The 15,291-nt window shown below is 48.2% G+C and overlaps 3 protein-coding genes across 3 annotated transcripts; all 3 read left to right on the top strand.

Annotated features, from left to right (window-relative positions):
* Window positions 1–88: 88 nt before the first annotated feature.
* Window positions 89–2,939, top strand: EDB82DRAFT_433601 (uncharacterized protein; the record flags this gene model as incomplete). Its single annotated transcript, XM_025728263.1, has 5 exons — window positions 89–305; window positions 396–1,708; window positions 1,761–1,851; window positions 1,911–2,588; window positions 2,653–2,939. 5 exons carry the CDS (start codon window positions 89–91, stop codon window positions 2,937–2,939), a joined length of 2,586 nt encoding a protein of 861 aa, XP_025582648.1.
* Window positions 2,940–5,837: 2,898 nt separating this feature from the next.
* On the top strand, window positions 5,838–7,773 carry EDB82DRAFT_259079 (glycoside hydrolase). Its single transcript, XM_025728264.2, has 2 exons — window positions 5,838–6,309; window positions 6,369–7,773. Exons 1-2 carry the CDS (start codon window positions 6,127–6,129, stop codon window positions 7,383–7,385), a joined length of 1,200 nt encoding a protein of 399 aa, XP_025582649.1. The 5' UTR covers window positions 5,838–6,126; the 3' UTR covers window positions 7,386–7,773.
* Window positions 7,774–8,171: 398 nt separating this feature from the next.
* EDB82DRAFT_434308 (tubulin folding cofactor D C terminal-domain-containing protein) lies at window positions 8,172–11,937 on the top strand (the record flags this gene model as incomplete). Its single annotated transcript, XM_025728265.2, has 3 exons — window positions 8,172–8,342; window positions 8,396–11,187; window positions 11,241–11,937. The coding sequence occupies 3 exons, from the start codon at window positions 8,172–8,174 to the stop codon at window positions 11,935–11,937; spliced, it is 3,660 nt and encodes a 1,219-aa protein (XP_025582650.2).
* Between the last annotated feature and the right edge of the window lie 3,354 nt (window positions 11,938–15,291).

Here is a 15,291-nt window from a genome sequence, read left to right on the forward strand (position 1 = left end):
ATTCTCCCTTCAGCAACTTCTTCCCACCACGGAACTCTTATTTGATCGCTCTTCGTTGTGTATTAGTCGCAAACTTGTCGAGTTGACCATGGACGACGTTGTCGACCTAGTTATTGGACCCTTTCGAGATATAGTCGACAAGGGTCGCGAGGCGATAGAAAATGCTGGCGATGATAAGACAATGCTCAAGGCATCGCAGAGCCTGACCAAGGAAGGTGAGCGTGCGCTCAAGAAAATTGAGCCGTTATGTCGAAAGCATTTGGACGAGTACGGCTCCAATTTCTTAGATTCTCTCAAAGAAAACGGTAAGTTTCAGGTTTATTTTTCCATGGCTACAAGCTGGTTGCTCTTTGTTGCCATTGCTGGAATATCGTTAACTGAGGTTGCCCACATAGATGAGATTGCTTCTTTTCGAACCGAGTTGAACGACCTGCTATGGGAATTCGATGACTTTATAGAACTAGACGATTTCGACGCTGAAAAGTTCACGGAATTGCAGGCCCTCTCACGTAAAGTCGCTCCCAAGATATACGATATCCTCATGCGCCTCAAGCTCGAGGTTCCGATTGACCATGATAGTCGCTCCATAATGACTCGAATGTCAGGACCACAATCCAGACCTATATCCCCTGACGCCCCTCCGATCCCACCTATATATCCTTTTTCAGACTTGACAAAAGATACGCCAAGAAGCGCTTCTTCAGTCGCTTCTGAAAGCCGCTCTAGCAATGGTCCTCCGACGGTAGAGGCAGCCACTGCTGAGCTGCGACGCATGATGCAGTCTCGATCAGGACCCGACGAAGGCCTATATGCTGAATCTCCAGGAACCAGCCATACGCCACAGTCTGCACTTACACCCGTGGAACCACCCCCACGACCTCCATCCGGTAATCCATGGGACTTCAACGTCAAGCCTTCGTCGGTGCCCCGCGACAACCATTTCTCGGATGAATTTTCCTTCGAAAGAAGGCAGCCTGTGGCTCCAATTGAGTCACCCATTGAACCAATCTCGCCACCCTTGAGCCCAGATCAAGGCAGCGAGCTGCGTCCGCGCCCACTCAAGACAGTTGTAGACCGATCATCTCAGTACAGCAACGACTCTCAGGCAAGCTCAGGGACAGAATCGACAACACATGAACGGACATACAGTGTGTTCCCTCGCGGACGTTATTCAAACCACAACTCTATCTTGTCTACACCCATACCCGAAGATGTTGTATCGGAAAGGTCCAGTGCTGGCTACGTGCCGCAGCTCTCTCCTGTACCGAGAACAGTACCTACCCGGTCACATTCGCTTCCTCAATCTCGTCCTGAATCGGTCGAAACGAATCCTGGGTCTGTCTTTGATTCAAGCCGAGTCGATGGGGCGACTACCCCCCTTACAGATAATCGAGAGCCGTCATTTTCAGTCGCCGACAGCAGTCCGACTTTGGGCACCGTCGAAACGCATCGCCTTTCAGTAAAGCATCTTCCAATGAATAATTATCAGGGTATGCTTGAGCCAGTACGGCCTGTCTTGGTTCCGGAAGTAGATAATCTTCCCATTCCCGTGGAAACTGAGGTTGTGGCTCCAGAACACCCACCGAATCCCTTTGCTGTTGACTGCAAGCTCAGCCCACAAAGTTCATTTTACGTCCACAAAGGCTTTTGTGACGGCGCAAAGGAAATACTTAACGGCGGGGCTGGCGTCCGGAAAACCGTGAAAGCAGTATGTAGCTCCTATTGTCCATCTTGGAGTCCTTATTGACTGATCAATATAGGGATTCGCGTCTGTTGCAACAGTTGCGAAATGTGTCAAGTGCCAATTCGAACTCGACTTTAACGAAATTGACTTGGATGTCAACAAAGCAGGTATGTTCAGACACACGGCAAAATCATGGGCCCGTTCTTATATGCTAACATTGCCTCAGAACGCGGTAACTTCATCAAGAATGGGATTGGATACAGACTGCGCTTCCTTCAAAAGTCGCATTTGCCAACGCGCCGGTCGGACGATGTTATGTATGGTTGTGTTTTTTGTGTGCACCAAGGCAAGACTCTTCATGCGAGCGACGCAACAGTCTTTACCAGCCAGAAGGCCTTGTTCGCACACTTGGCTCGCCATCCTCGGCCTCTTCCGGCTGTGCAAGGTTTCACGTTCATCGAAGGGAGCGAGGTCCCTGCCGGATACAAGAACGACTATGACCTCCATTTCAAGTCGTCTGTCGAACTCCATCCGCATTTCGAGCAAGCTTCCAACACATCCCATCTCCCAACGGCAACCGCCAAAGAAGCGGCCCGCCGCATGTACGGCCAACGATTGCTGTATGACAGGACTCCTGCACACGAACTCGTATTGAACGCTAGAATCGTAGGCGTTTCGTGGCCGCCAAAGTACTTGGGCGAGTGGGCAATGGGATTTCATGACGGCATCCAAGCCAGTGTTCCAACCGAGATCTTGAGACTGGATCCGCCGCCACCCGAACAAGTCAAGGTCGATGGAACAAGTCCGGTGCAAGCTACTGCAAAGTGGAAGTTCAACCACAAGGACAAGGTCAAGGGTGACTGGCTTAAGTTCGAGAAAGACGAAATCATTACCAACATCGGCTGTAAGTTTGCCCAAGGGATTCCGTATAACGTAATATAAAATCCCTCGGATCTAACTGTGAGTAGGGCCTTATCAAGAATTTTGGTGCTGGTCAGGCACAAATGCCAAAGGCAAGACAGGAATTTTCCCCCAGGCGTTTATTGACGCAGCAACGCTACGCGACTTTGGCAAGTCCGGCTCGGATAGGGCGAGTATCGTGAGTAATGAACGAAACAAGTCCTTGTCTGTTTTGTCTCGGTTTACATCTCGCAAGCCAAGCCGCGTTGGAAGGCCTGGAAGCATTGCTGGATCAATCGGCAGCAATGAGATCCCGATACTCCCAACACCAGTCGGAACAAACGGACACGATTAGGGGAATGTAAAGTTAGTGTGGGAAGTAATGATGTATGACGACACTGAATACACCAGTTATGAAGCATGGCGTCAGACGGCGTACGGGGAATATACCCAGAGATACTTTGTGTTCTCTTCTTTTGCTTTGCACTTTCTTTTGCGCGTTTCGTATTTTTTGGAAGTAGTATTATATCATGGCATCCTACTAACGAGCTATACCTTTGCTGTGTTCCCTCTGTGACGACTACTTTGACTGTATTATGTGCCGAACAACCTTTAGAACCGAGTAACTGAAGTATAGGCTGGGTTCCGAGTCAAGCTGATCGACGCCGCCAAGCGAATGCTATGGATGCTTGATGCTTGTACCGACTTGGCGTTCAATATACCATCGCTAAATCCGAGAGTGGTCATTGTCCAGAAATATCTTGATCACTAACGAGGCTGGCCTGATATCGTATCGGAGCCGCTGAGTTCGATTCGATGCGTCTATTTCGATGATTCTTCAAAGCTCGCCAACCATTGAAAGCCAAAGAACGAGGGTCTTGTTAGCGACGTTACCATTCAATAGGTCAAATTGGTCGATTAAGCGCCATGATATCCGCCCTGTTACTCAGCCGCCCGCCAAGAAGGATGTTGATACCCATTTGTGGATTAAAGGCAAGCAAAGCAGATGTAACGATATTACAAAGATTACAAAGACCAAACCTGGTGATTTATGTCTTGGATCGGAAATGTTGAATCGGAAGACGTAGATGGCGTTGTTGAAGTAAGCCCAATCTTGAGGCTCTAGAATTCCATAGTTCACACTTGCCATTCCCAGACTAGACCCCCTGCACCTCAAAGATCTCCAGGGGAGCTGCATTCTAACTCCACCAAAAAAAAAAAAAAAAAAAAAAAGCAGGTACCACTACTAAGACTTCGACTGTCTACCTCGTGGGCAGCAGAAAAGTTGGCCTCCTAAGTCTTAGGGTATAAAAATAAGTAGTCTAAAAACTATAGCCTAAGGAGCATAAAGTGACCTACTAATTTCGTCTCGCATGCTTCCAGCGGACTGTGTCTCTGAGTGACATCTGCCATATCCACCAGATCCATAGATAGTTTGTTTCAACTCTAGGGACATTTCGCTAGATCATTTAGACTCGGAAAGAATGAGAAGAAAGGAGAAAAGGACCCATTAAAACACGTTAGACGCTAACGTAAATCACCTTCTGCCGCATTCAATACGGAACGTGGCCGTCGTTCTTGGCTTGTTGGTTGGCCGCGAATTGCAACAAGAAAGGCCTCTCTTTTGTGAAGAAATGACTGCAAATTCCTCATTTCTTCATCCAGTTTTTGGTCGATCAGTGGAATGAAACAGTGCAAGCCCTGTCGTGCACATCAGTCAATCAATGCCCTTTACAACAAGCTGAATAATGCGCCATGCTGATCATGGGCCTTGCATAAGACCTTCATAGATCGACAAGGTAATTCCGTAGGTAAAGGCTTTGTAAATAATTATTAAACAATGCGATAGTTACCGCTGTCACTCGCCGTACTGTACTATACATACCTAATTCTTTTTCCAATGTTACCCAAGCAGAGCAGTGATAGGTCATGTTAACAGTGCTTTTTACGGAGTCTGAGCACAGAGCAAGGGTCAGTCTCAGTTGGTAGGTGGCCAGCTAGATTTGGATCTGGATTTATACATAGTAACTTTGCACTTAACCTCCGACGACCACGGACCCGACAATGGCGTTTATCTTGACAAGCCTTACCTTGTTCCGATTGGGGCACAAGAGACACCGTGCTTCCAGGTTTTATGGTTTTGTGCACGGATTGAGATCAAAGGCTTCGATAATGGAAGAAGCGCTAACAGAGTCCGTCCAGGTTAAGCGGTTATAGCGGAGTATGGATATATTCCGAGACAAAAGATGTTGTACAAGACATAACTTTGAACAGAGGATAAACCCGATGTTGTGCAGATGCGATATAAGTCAGGAGCACGAACAATGCCACCTGTAAAACCACTTTAGGGCTGTCAAACAAGATGTGTGTATGAAGAAAGATGGGATGAGACGATTCTGAGGAGTGGGTGTTAAGGGGGTCAAGATCTGCAATTCTTGTATGTACGTAGCATTGTGCTGAGTTGTATCGTATAATGTGTCATTGTTCTTGGTCGGAGTGACGGAAAAGACGCATAACATTGCACTCATATGATGAAACGCCAGATCCTAGCTCCTTGGCCATGACAGCGCAACAAGACGACAGAACAGAAATAGCTGGGTCCAACTAGTAGCAACAAGGGAAAAATAAACTATCGGTCTGCATGGGTACTTATGAGTTCAGGTCATCACGATATGATGGAGCAATGTTGTAGATCTGGAGATGTTCTTCTTTCTTCGTTCAATGTGATCCCTCTTGTGGTTCAGGTGAAGAAATTACCTTATAATGAGTTGAACCAGTATCAGGTCAAGCACGTGCAAGATAAGGTCGGGCGAGCGTACCCTGAGACCACAGAGGACCATGACCCACAGCACCGGCCTATAGCACGCTAAAGGCTGTGTAGCGTCAGGGGTCAGGCCGGCAGTTTTCAGGTTCTCTCCCGTCGTTCTGGGTCCTGACTTGACTTGAAACACCAAGCGCCCCATCACAACTCATGGAAGATCGACCTAGCGCCAGTCGCATCTCGACTTTAAGCCGCCCTCTCACCAATCAACTTCTCTTCCCTATCAAACCCACATGCCCCAGCAAATCTTGGCTGGGTCTCCGGAAGTATCATGCCTGAGCTGGTGTACCCCTAGATACCATGTCTTCGCTATTCTGGGTCGTGCGTGGTCTTGGTTGCGGTCATTGACCATGAGCCTGAGGAAACACTCTATTCAATGCAACCGGGCTTGTTCTCGGTGTGGGTTTAGCCAAAGAGGCATCCACATATATCTCTGGAGCAAAAAGTTTGACTTCCTTTCTTTCTCTTGCTTGCTTGCTTGCATGTTTGTTTTGTTTGTATTATATAGATCTCTTTCCTCCTGTCATACCTTCTTTTTGCGAGCTATTGCTTCTCTGATTCATTCCAACCTTGACGGTTTATTTAAGTTTGATACTTACTCTCATCTTTCTTTCTATCTCTGCCTCTCTAGGTATTCTTAATGACGACTCCTTAAAGCTTGTTTCCTAACCTTTCAGTTCTTTATCTCACTTTCCCTCTCACTCTCACTCACTCTCACAAAATGTATATCAACTGGGCTGGACTCTTTACCCGAGGGTCGACATTCGTCAGTTCAGTTCGACCCGAAACTCGCAGCGTTTCGACATATACCGAAAAGGCTGTTTCCGCTATCCAAGCAATGAACGATGAATTCTACAACTCTGCTACCGGTACATGGGACAATGCCTGGTGGTCCAGCGCCAACGTATGTTTACGAGCCTCTCAAAGCAAAGTAGACACATGAAACTAATAATGGATTTTCAGGTGGTCACCACTCTCGCTGATTTCGTAACTCTAGAACTCGAAGAGGCCAACAAGCTAAACATTGGAGGCATTCTCGCTACAACATACACAAACGCTCAAAAGACAACCGTTCACACTATGAAGACAATGACAGACGGTGTCGTCACCTCCGCCTACTGTCTAGACTCAGACTCTGGCTGTATGATGAAGCGTTCTTTTCTCGGAAAACGTGGCTTTGATAACTTCCTCAACGAGTTCTACGACGACGAAGGATGGTGGGCTCTGGCATGGATCAGAGCGTCCGACGCTACTGGAGACCAGCAGTACCTCGAAGCTGCCATCGACATCTTCAACGACATGCAGACCGGCACTGGAACGAAATGTGGCGGCATCCGGTGGAAGAAGGAAGGCGAAGAAGGTTCAGGCTATGTGAATGCCATCGCCAACGAACTCTACCTGATGACGGCTGCTTCTCTGGCACGACGCGTCCCCAATAACGGCACATACCTCGAGATCGCCAAGAAGCAATGGAACTGGTTCCAGGATAGTGGCATGATCAACAAGGATGGACTGATCAACGACGGACTTAACGACGATTGTAAGAACAACGGTCTGCAAACCTGGTCTTACAACCAAGGTGTTGTCTTGGGCGGTCTTGTCGAGCTTGCTCTCGCAACAGGCGACGATAACTACACAAAAAAGGCCCACAAGATTGCACACGCAGCTATTGAGCACCTCTCCAACCCTGACGGCATCCTGATCGAGACGGACGACTGTGAGCACAAGGATGGCCACTGTGGCGCTGATGGGCAACAGTTCAAGGGTATCTTTGTCAGAAACTTGCGATACCTGCACACTGTCTCACCCAAAGCACTTTATCGTCGGTTCATCACCAAAAACGCCATCTCGATCTGGAGGAACGGCCGCAGCGAAGATAACTTGTTGGGAGTCGCTTGGGCCGGACCATATGTCCGCGCCACTGGTCCCTCGCACAGCAGTGCCTTGGATGCTATTGTGGCAGCCATTGCTGTTTCTTAGATGTTTTACTGGATTTTCAAAAGGGGAAAAGAGTCAACAATGACCAGGCGTCTTGGATGGGTAAAAAAAAAAACCATGGATTGGTTTTTAACAGCGAGTTTTTTTTGATGATTTTTCTTTTCTGGAATTAGATGGACACGGCTTACGAGCAAACATTAGACGGGAAAGGGTCTACGACTCTCATTTTATTTGTTAATGGTTGATACCCCCTTACAGGATTTGGAGGATATTTTGAAGGTATTACAGCTGGAACTTGGCCAACCCAACCGAGATAGAGACTTGAGACACTGATTGATGGACACTTATCTTAATCGATCTTTACAATACGACGATACAATACAATGCAATGCAACAATATCGCTTAACGATGCTTTCTATTTACCTTGGCACCTAGACCTATTTGTTTCGCCATATGTTCCTGACGTTGTACAGTGTTGGCTAACCTAGCAATTAAAACACTGTACAGGGTCCAGTAACGTTGAATGTTTGGATGCATGAAACATAGTCAGGTAGTTATTAACGACTCGTGAACTTGTAATAAACATCGTCTGAGAAACTGTGAGAGTTTTCTTCCTCAAGTTTCAAGAGTTACAGAGAACCAAACAGACTCCCATTGGCTCTACCCATATGAAGTCGCTCGTGCCAAAGTCCGGACCCGCTTACCTCATAAACTTGAGACCTCTCACAACATGTTGAACCTGATGCATTAATCAAACACCAACCAAACATACAATAAAAAATCCTGCCCAGCTATTCTCGTTTTTGGTTGTCGCAGACGTGAATGGTATGGACGCCCCAGAAGCAGATGTCGACATCAAACTACAGAAAATCTCGGCAGATCTTCTAGAGGACTTTGACCGCTCTCTGCCCCATTTCCTATGGAAACCTGATGGTCATGGAGGCACAGTAGTCCGCTCGAGGGTGCGCGCAAAGGAGATCTTCCGACTGACCAACTCTGTAAGTAAGTCTGAGATACTCATCTGTATTATCGTGACTGATTCTCCTGCCAGATTTTGGACCAATTTCAAGAACTCCCTCAGCTACTGGATCCTTACCTCCCAAAATGGATCCCCCTCCTGGCCGAGGTGTTTCTAAAGCATCTGCAAACTCGCCATCGTGGAAAAACACTTTCATCTCGTTCCAAACTCTTGGTCTCTGTCGAGTTTGCCATATGCAAAATTTTGTACACTTTTTGCAAGATCCGCGGCGAAAAAGTCATCGTGCGCTTTCTAAACGTCGAGGCCAAGTATTTAGAGTTGCTGCTTCTTGCCATTGAAGAGTCCGAACAAGCCTCTGCCGATGATGTTACTCTTGGGAAATGGTCATGGGAGGAGCGCTATGTTGTTCTTCTGTGGCTCTCACATCTCCTGCTGGCCCCCTTTGATCTCTCCACCATCTCATCCGTTGATCTACAAGACGTGACAGCACCGGATATTCCAGGCATGTTTTGGCCTGAGAACCTTCCTGCCATTACTGTACGCATGGTTCCACTTGCTATCAAGTACCTCAGTACTCCTGGGAAAGAGCGAGATGCCGCAAAGGCTCTCCTAGTAAGAATGGCGATTCGACGTGACATGCAACAACTCGGGGTGCTCAAGAGCCTTATCGACTGGTCTCTTACATCACTTCGTCCGCGCAAGGATCAACCTCTTCAAACGACATACTTCTGTCTTGGAGTATTGTCCTTCCTCGCTGGTGTCTTGCGGGCATCGTCAGACACGTCAGACATGAACCCTTACCTTTCCACCATCTTTTATGCCATACACACCATTTCTGTTGGCGAGGATGAACTCTCAAAGACCATCATCTCCTTTGCTCTGGCCAGGAAAATGATTCTCAAGGTTATTCGATCTGTGGTTGTGCTGCGTCTTCGACAACCCCAGGACGCAGCTAGCACTGAACTCACCGAGACCGCTATTGGATATTTGCTTGAATCGGTTTCTGACAATGATACACCTGTACGACTGGCTGCCAGTAAGTCTCTGAGCATTATCACACTGAAATTGGACCCCGACATGGCCTCACAAGTTGTCGAAGTCGTGCTGGAATCACTGAACCGAAACGTTCTTTGGACGAGACCAGCTGGAGGCAAACCAGTCAGAGATTTGTCCGCTGTAAATAATCTCGAGTGGCACGGCCTGATGCTTACACTCTCACACCTATTGTATCGGAGATCTCCGCCAACTGAGCAGCTGTCCGATATCATCCATGCCCTGCTTTTGGGTTTGTCATTTGAGCAAAGAAGCATGGCTGGAGGAAGCATTGGCGCTAATGTGCGTGACGCTGCTTGCTTCGGCATCTGGGCTTTGGCGCGCCGATATACGAGTGACGAACTTCGTGCAGTCCCCACAGACTCTGTCTTTGCAGCAAAGGCTCACCCAGATACGAGTTCCATCATCCAAGTTCTGGGGACAGAACTCGTCGTGACCGCTTCACTAGATTCCGCTGGAAACATCAGACGCGGTGCGTCGGCGGCTCTGCAAGAACTCATTGGACGGCATCCCGACACCGTCGAACAAGGTATTTGGGTAGTACAGACGGTCGACTACCACTCTGTCGCCCGACGTTCTAGAGCGATCGAGGAGGTAGCCGTTAACGCGACCAGGTTATCGAGTCAGTACGGCGAAGCCATCATTACTACTCTCCTTGGCTGGAGGGGTATCGGTGACCTTGATGCTGGCTCGAGACGTGTCACAGGTGCCGCTTTTGGCGTCCTTACCTACGAGCTTTCAGACTCAAAGACAGGCGATTCGCTTGCTCGATTCAAAGCCACTGTCCAACTACTGACTGAGCGTCTTGAGTCACTCCAGCCGCGTCAAGTCGAGGAGAGACACGGTCTGTTGTTGTGTTTCGCAGCTGTCCTCGACAAGTTCCCTGCTCTGCTCCAAACCGACACAACACAGGATAACTCGTCATTGATTGATGAGATATTATCGACAGTGTCAGGGTTATTGGAGAATTTACAGTCGACTGCCTATCGAAAACCGGAGCTACTCGCTGAAGCAGCAAGTCGCCTTGTCGTCTCAGCGTTGCCTATCCTACAAACCGCTGTTCTCGGCGCAAAGCCTCAGTTAGCCCTTCGACCAGGGCAAGAGCTCGTTCAGCCCGATAACACGGCTGAATATACAAGTCTAGTACCTGAGCTCGATTCTTGCAACAAAGATAGAAGCGCAACAGTAGTACGCCTGGTATCTGCACTGCGAGCTATTATTCCCACATGGCTGGATCGTAGCGAGCAAGAGACTATCGAGCCGATTGCTTCTGCGTCACTTGTCCTGCTGCTATTCTCCCCACCGAGTGAGAGAAAAGCGCTCATAAGCGAATGGTCTGAGACTGTTAAACGCCGCCCTACAAGTCGAACTGCCATGCACGGCAATGGCTACTTTTCAGCACTTACAATCGCGCAGCCCCTGGTAGACTCATCCGAGGATCTGGCTTGCCAGGCACTCTTGGAGCGATGGGCATGGGATAACGAAATTGATACTCGGGTGGCTATTTTGCAGAGCCTGACACGCAGCAGTATTTTACACAAGAAGCCTCTGACATTTTTACAGTTGATCGCTGAAGGGTTGAACGATTATACTACGAATGCCCGGGGAGATGTTGGATCACATGTCCGTGTGCAGGCTCTCCGAGCTGTTAGAGTATTATGGGATCAATTGGATGGGGCCGCAGTTGAGAGTGAATGGGCAGAGGCATCTGTGAGGGCGCTCTTCTTCAGTACTCTTCGTCTTTCTGCCGAAAAGCTCGATCGCGTCCGTCCTGAAGCCCAGGCTGTAGTGGCCCTTATCTTGGAGAAAAGGTAGGTCGAGCAACACCTTTGATGATTGCTTTGTCGAATACTAACGGCTTTAGCCACACAAAAACCTTTCTCGAACTCACGTTTTCCTCAAAAGCTTACTTCCTCAGTCTGCTGAACTTGTATGGTGGGGCATGTCTACAGCCATTGCTTCACAAAGTAGTAAAGGAAGATACGGGTCAATGGATGGCAGAACTTATGGCTGGTTTCGTCGGATCTGCAGACACAGGCAACGAAGACCTGATCATTGCGAGTCGAGCGGCGCTCTGTGGCTTTTGCGAAGCCAGCAACGAAAACCTAGACCTTGTCTGCCATTCTTTATTGCGGAACCTGAAAACTCGACAGGGTCAAGATAGAGTTGTCGTGCCGACTCTAGAGGTTGTTGCATTCCTGTTCCACGTACAAGTCTTTCAAAAGAGTACTGTCGATCTCCGTAGTCTGTGCCTGCAGACTCAGAAGGCAGGATACAAGACGGGCAACGTGCGTAAGCTTGAGGCATGCATTAAGGTCTACGCTGGTGCTGCATCGATGCTTGGCCAAGGAGGTGCCGAGCCAGGAGCCCATGAAGCTAGAAAACGGTTGGGAGCTCTGTTGCACCATCCATGGCCCAAGGTTAGGACCATGGTGGTAGATGGACTCTGGAGTGTGCTTGGGGAACAAAAGGAGGCTGCAGATAAATTAACAGGTGTAGACTGGGGTCAAGCAGGTAAGTCACAGATCAAAACTGCAGTCGAGGAGCTGGGGCTATGTTAGTTCAGGGATATCAGAAGTGTGTCCCAACGTGGCAGCTGAATAGTGTTCGAGAAGGTGAGATGCGCGTGCGGCAATGCAGTAGTGGCTGTTCGGCTCGAAGTTTGGTCCCTGATCGACCCGCGATGACAGACTGACCATGTCAGTGCGCATCAATCACTATTGTGATATCAGATTAGACAGCCTCAAAGCTAGCAAACCTTGATATCCAAGAGAGGAAGGTGAAGGAAATAGTGACCGTTTACAATCAAGCCTCTGAAGAACGCCACTACACGATGATTCGCGAAACAAGTACGGTTGCGAAACCATGTATAGGGTTATAGGTGGTATGGTGGCTTGAGACATTTGAAGCCACGAAACTGTGTTCATTTCTGAGAAAGCCCGGTAGAATGGATGAACGACTCGTCAAAGTTTGCCTGACGTTGGTTTATTTGCAATAATTCGGTGTAAGTTTACGCCATGTTTCTCCTGACGTTCTAGTGGGTGCACTAGACGTTCCCAGGCAGTCGCTGTAAACGTGGTTGACAATGCCATACAGTAGTTTGGCAGTCAGCCAGTCTTATCGGCGTTCCAGGGACAGAAATGAGAGTGGAGGAAATGCTCCTTATGTTTCAACGATAGACGAATCGAGATTAAGAGTGAGAGGCACAGTAGATACAATATCTAAAGCACATGGATGATCCTTCTGGCAGCTACTGATGGACATGCTGGACTTGGGAATTAACTCATTTGTCTAATATCCAGGGGCTATGAAATTGGCCCCGAGTGTCATTGACCGTTTTGGCTTGCTGGGTGAATCAGTGTGGATATTTTGATAACTCAGCTCGATGAGCCTGTGTACTATATACGGGCGTTGATATCAAACTCGACCTGAGCTAGTAAAGGAGACGCTGTAGGAAAATGAGTACTACAGCATGTCGAGTATTAACAAAGTGCATGAACCAAGGAACAAGAGATAAGGCTGATGCACGCATCGTGAGATGTGGAGTTTTGCAGATAAGGAAGCCATGAATTGTGGGTAATATTGGTGTGGGTTATTACATGTAATCAATTATCGATCATGGTTTGGTTTCTATTTTTTGTCTAGAAGTAGTCTTGGCTCAGAGGTTCGTTTTTACACGGAAATTCTCAGATGATAATGAGGGGAGAGAAAAGAGCTTTGTTACCTCAGTTAGTACCTCTTGCCCAGTCTACCTACATACAGACCAGATTATTGGGATGCACAATCTCTAGTTGCAGGTTACAGGTTGCAGGTTGCAGGTTGCAGGTTGCAGGTTGCAGGTCGCAAGCGGGAAAGTGGAGAATCTCCATCCGTTGCAAACATGGCAGGCACCATCTAACAAAACTCTAATGTGCACGGCCATATTCCCTCATTGGTAAATTTTCTACATCATGAAGTTGGTATCTCTTTCACTTACAATTCCAATCTGCGCTTTACTTCATAGTACCATCAAAACATTTCAGTACCTCAATCCCAAGACAATAGTCAGAAAAGCGTGGGGGCCTGCGCGATTCCCTTATCAAGTATAACAACCATGCTGTCGCGTGATGTGACAGGCTCTTGGCTGGTAGGTAGGTTGCTTGGCTGCTCGATATTGGACCCTTGTTTTGTCTTTTCAAACCTGGGGGACATGGAATGTCCATATTGGGTAGCTCCTGGTTTCCATCCCAAAGTATCGGATCTGCATTTTTATCAATCACCATCAGACATTGCATGGCAGAAAAGAAAAAAAAAAACCACGATAAAATAACCTTGACAAGCTGATGGAAGGAAGGATGGATGGTTGGATGATGGCTCGACCAAAGCCGAAGCTGTGCGTTATGATAAGATCATAAGCAACACGGCATAGCGCCCAGCCACAAAACCACAATATGGGAACACCTTTTCAGCACTCTTTCACATATCGGGCAGTTCCGTACATAACATGTGAAGTCACTGATAACCCCCAGACCGTCAAGTTCAGACGTGTCGATAGGTCCAATTCCAATCCGTCGGAATGGCCCCGGCTTGGTGACCGACAACGGAGCTGCACTTCGCTTCGACAAGGAAGCCATAATACTGTGAAACATGTGCGATTAATAGTGTTGCTCAATTGTTGTGCCATGAAGGACGGGCATGAATATTCGCATGACTAGCTCAGACAACTAGGGTTCAGTGCTACCAAGCCTGGTGGCTGATTTGCTAGCTCCGCCCTGGTACTTGCGGCCTGAGTTGCATCAAGAGGTGTTTCTTGTCCGAATGGAAAAGGAAAAGAGAAAAGTGCTTTTTACCGCAATGACGGCACGATGGGCTTTCTATACTTCGTACCGCATTGGAACCGTGTCGGATCAAGCATATTCGGCGACAAAAACGTATCCAGCAAGTCGGGCATCCCCATCCCTACGATAGCAGTCCGAGAAACACGAATATCCCGAAAGAGGTCATCTCCCCAATTCGGCAGCGCTTGACGCCAAGTAAGGCATATATCCTTACCTCGAACTATGATTTGTTAGCCAGCTTGATGGGATGGAGGTCATTGATCGATTTTTTGGAGCTTCAGCAGTCAACCATCATTTGCTGCCATGTTATTTGCGTTGACACAGTATGGTTACCAATCGGCTACCAAGTCAAACTATTTGTTCTCTGGTCGTCCTCTTCCTTCCGCGTCTTGGCTAGACCACAGTCCAGTCCGTCGCTGGCTCAATGTGGACGCCAAGAATCAATATCCTTGGTGCAATGTTCGTCATCCATGATGGTCGATCATCCTGTTCACTTCCTTGACGGCATTATCACAATCCAATAGCCCAGATTGTATTATTGAGAACTATCGGTGGACCCTGTTCGCCGTAATCGTTGTCAAGAGTACCAATCTGGCCAGCTACAGGAACTTCAAACTCTCTGAATACCAACCGGGCTAGCTTTCACGAACCTGCATTAAAGACCCTAATGCTCATCAGTCCCTTGGCTTTTGATCCACTGGCGCTGGGGCTGGACCGACACTTTGGATGGCTGGCCCATTTCATCCTGGGGCTCCACAGTCTGTGGCCAACACCCCCTCCCTCCACGACAAGACCGACGCACAGGGCCACAGATGACGGGGTTACGGGCTTTGAGAGGCCACAAGCTCGTGTGTATGCGTGTGAGAGTGCTCTGCTCTCTGCTCGTCCATCAACGCTACTGTAACTTACTGTGCCTTCCGGATGGTCAACCGGGACGAGTCGATTCGCCCACACTCTCGCCTCCGCAACATTAGATGTTGGGCCTTGGGACCTGCCGCACCTTGTCCGCCTCCACTCTTCTTCTTATCTTGACTTAATACTTCCTCCTCTGCCCTGTATTCTATTTCCAGGTCTCCTTCCTGCTCAGCCTTGGTTTGT

The sequence above is a fragment of the Fusarium venenatum genome (assembly GCF_020744135.1).
Source record: "Fusarium venenatum strain MPI-CAGE-CH-0201 chromosome Unknown EDB82scaffold_3, whole genome shotgun sequence".
Taxonomy (NCBI): domain Eukaryota; kingdom Fungi; phylum Ascomycota; class Sordariomycetes; order Hypocreales; family Nectriaceae; genus Fusarium; species Fusarium venenatum.